This window comes from Colobus angolensis, unplaced genomic scaffold, assembly GCF_000951035.1.
Source record: "Colobus angolensis palliatus isolate OR3802 unplaced genomic scaffold, Cang.pa_1.0 Scaffold844, whole genome shotgun sequence".
Taxonomy (NCBI): domain Eukaryota; kingdom Metazoa; phylum Chordata; class Mammalia; order Primates; family Cercopithecidae; genus Colobus; species Colobus angolensis.
The window spans coordinates 35102-38748 of record NW_012122310.1 but is presented as its reverse complement, the minus strand read 5'-3'; the positions used below and the strand labels follow the sequence as shown (position 1 = coordinate 38748).

The 3647-nt window shown below is 38.1% G+C and overlaps 1 protein-coding gene across 1 annotated transcript in view; it reads right to left on the bottom strand.

Moving 5' to 3' along the window:
• Nucleotides 1-195: 195 nt before the first annotated feature.
• LOC105503307 (carboxylesterase 5A-like) overlaps nt 196-3647 on the bottom strand; it is a gene marked incomplete at its 3' end in the record, with an annotated part of 31296 nt that continues 27844 nt past the window's right edge. The window contains 2 exon segments of the mRNA XM_011930165.1: nt 196-427; nt 3573-3640. Coding sequence (XP_011785555.1) covers nt 196-427; nt 3573-3640 — 300 coding nt within the window.

Genomic DNA, 3647 nt, shown 5'->3' with positions numbered 1-3647 from the left:
ATATATTTTTTAAATTATTTAGATTGCTTGAGTGCTCCGAAGTGGCCACACCTGTAGGTTTCAGTACAAAGAGAAGCCCTCATCAAGCAACTGTCACGGTGCTTTTTCATCTTGGCTTCTAAAAATGGAAGTGAGGGCATTTTCTAGAGAAAGGTTGTGTCTGCCTGTAAACCACAGAGGTGATTAAATGCCAACCCCAAAGTCCTCCGGGCTCTTGCATAGTGGTGGGGTAAGCAGGGGGCTTCATGTGAACTGTGGGGAGTGGCCAGTCCCTTACCGAACATAACAATGTCACCCTTCAGGAAGGCACCACCGAACACAAAGTGGACTTCATCAGCGTGGTCGGCTTTGACAAAAGCTGGCTTCGTGTCTTCAAAGCACTGGGGCCGGTGCCGAAACTCATAGAAGTAGACAGGTGCACCAGCATCTGAACAAAGGTCAGGGAAGGTCAGGCATGCATGCAGCGTGGAGCAGGGGGCTGGCTCTGTGTCCCCATATATCTAGTCTTGGATGTATAGACCAAAGGGTGAGACAGCTCAGAGACAAGAGGCTACCTAAGCCAGCCTCACTTCCCCCTTCCTCATCTGAGGCTGGAATTTCCTGTTACAGCAGTATTTATATCCCTGACGACGAAGAGCTCACGTCTGAGAAGGCAGTAGTTCTGCTTCTCAAAAAACGTCCTCCATATTCAACCAGAATCTACCTTGTTGGGACTTTCTCTCAAAGTTCAAGTCTTTTACCCATTCTTGAAAAATACTTTCTTTTCATTACTGAACTGTAAGGGTTCTTCTATTCTGGATATGATGATTTTGTCAAATAATTGTATTATGAATATTTTCTCCCAGTCTATGGTCTGCCTTCTCATTTTCTTAACAATATTTTTAAGGCAAAATGTACATAAGTGAAATCTGCCACTTTAACTATTTGAAAGTATATAATTCAGTGGTTTTTAGTACATTTAGGATGTTGTGCAACTATCACCACTATTTAGGTCCAGAACATTTTCATCACCCCAAACAGAAACCTCAGACCCATTTAGCAGTCACTCCCCATGAGCCCCACTTCTCAGCCTCTGGAAAACACAATTCTACTTTCTGTCTCTATGGATTTGCCTAATCTGAATATTTCATATAAGTGGGATCATACAACATGTGGCCCTTTGTGCCTGATTTCTTTCACTTAGCATAATGTTTACAAGGCTTATCTGTATTGTAGCATGCATTCGTATTTCATTTCTTTTTGTGGCAAACTGATAGTCCATTGTAAGTATATACTGAATTTTGTTTATTGATTCATCAGTTGATGAACACTTGGGTTGTTACCATTTTGGCCTATAATGAACAAGGTTGCTATGAACATTCACATACAATTTTTGTTTGAATATCAGTTTTCAGTTATCTTGAATATACCCCTAGGAATGGATTTGCTAGGTTATATGGAAACTATGTTTAACTTTTTGAGGAATAGCCACAACATTTTTCCACAGTGGCTGCACTGTTTTATGTTTCCAACAGTAGTTGAGAGTTTTGGTTTCTCTATATCCTTCACACTTGTTCTTATTCCTTTCCTTTTTTAAAAAAATTATAGCCACCCTAATATATAACACATGCAAAAGAATAAAGGTAGATTCTTCCCTCATACTATATAGAAAAACTAACTCAAAATGGATCAAAGACCTACATTTAAAACTAAAACTGTAAACCTTTATACGAAAATATAGTGGTTAATTTCCACACCCTTGAATTTCGTGGTGGATTCTTAGATATGACACCAAAAGCACAATCAACAAAAAAGTGGATGAATTATATTACATCAAAATTAAAAACTACTGTGCAACTTTGGTGCATTATCAACAGAGTAAGAAGGCAACCCACAGAATGGGAGAAAATATTTGCAAGTCATATATCTCATAAGGGATTGATTTCTACTATATACACACACACACACACATATATATATTTAAGAGTAAGGAACTCTTAAAACTCAACAACAAAAAACAACTCAATTTAAAAGTGGGCAAGGGTCTTAAACAGACATTTCTCCAAAAACATATATACAAACGTCCAATAAGCACATGAAAAGATGCTCAACATCTCTAATAATTGGGAAAATGCAAATGAAAACCATAATGAGATGCTACTGCAAACCCATTAGAATAGTCATTATTTAAAAAACAGCAACAGAAAATAACAAATGTTGGTCAAGATGTCGAGAAATTGCAACCCTTGTGCATTGCTGGTAGGAATGTAAAATGAATGGTTCAGACACAGTGGAAAACACCATGACAGTTCTTCAAAAAAATTAAACTTAGAATTACATATGATCCAGCAATTCTACCTCTGGCATATACCCCAGATAATGGAAAACAGGGACTTGAACAGATATTTCTACAACTGTGTTAACTGCAGCATTATAGTCAATTGCCAATTGTAGCCAATAGCCAATTGTTCATTGCACAATAGCCGAAAGGTGGAAACAATGCAAATGTCCATTAATGAATAAATGGATAAACAAAATGTGATATATACATACAATGGAACATTATTCAGCCTTAAAAAAGGAGGAAATTCTGATGTATAGTATAGCATATAGGAATCCTGAGACCTTTTGCTATGTGAAATAAGCCAGACAAAAGGACAAATATTTGTATGATTTCATTGACATTGAGTAACCAAAGTCATTAAAGTAACTAAAAACTCAGTCATAGAGACAGAAAGTAGAATGGTGGTTATTGGGGTCTGGGGGAAGGAGGAGTGGGGAGTTATTTTTAATAGGTACTGATTTTCAGTTTGGGATGATAAAAACGTTCTGAAGATGTACAGCGGTGATGGTTGTACAACAATATGAACGTACTTAATACCATTGAACTATACACTTAAAATGATTAAAATGGGAAATTTTTTTATTAAACATTTTTAACTACAATTTTTAAAATGTAAAAAAGAGTATGCCAGTTCACTTATAAATATTTGTGAATTTTCCAGATTTCTTTTTGTTATTGATTTCTAATTTCATTCCCTTGTGGTTGAAGAAGATACTCTGCATGATTTCCATCCTTTTACATTTATTGGGATTTGTTTGATGGCCTAACATGTGGTTGATTCTGGAGGATGTTGCATGTGCACTTGAGAAGAATGTGGAATCTAATGTTACGGGGTGGAGTATTTGTCTGCCTTTAAAATAGTTGAATTAAAGTCTATTACTTTAGGAGTTCCATTACTCCTTATAGCTAAAATGTTTGTTCCATTGCTATTTATGGCTAAGATGTTGGGGAAGACATTTCTAGAAAGAAGAAATCCTGGGTGACGGTGCCCAGACAATTATAGGGAGATGAGAATTTTCTACATGGTCCTGAAGAAGGGGAAGAAACAGAAACAACTGATCAACATTCCCAAACTCTGCAAGGCAGGTGAATGACACAGGTCCCCATGGCACGGTCCCATCCAGACACAGACACCCTCTCTGTGAGGGAACAGAGGCAGAGGAGGCAGCCGGTCAGTAGACAACATGGATCTCCGTGGCCACCAGTTTGGCTGGGCTGTGGTCCTGGAGCGGGGTGCTCAGAGATTCACCTCGGTGATATCGAGCTGTGATCAGTGCAGGGACCACAAAGAACACATCTCCAAGCAAGTCCAGAAGACTGTCTC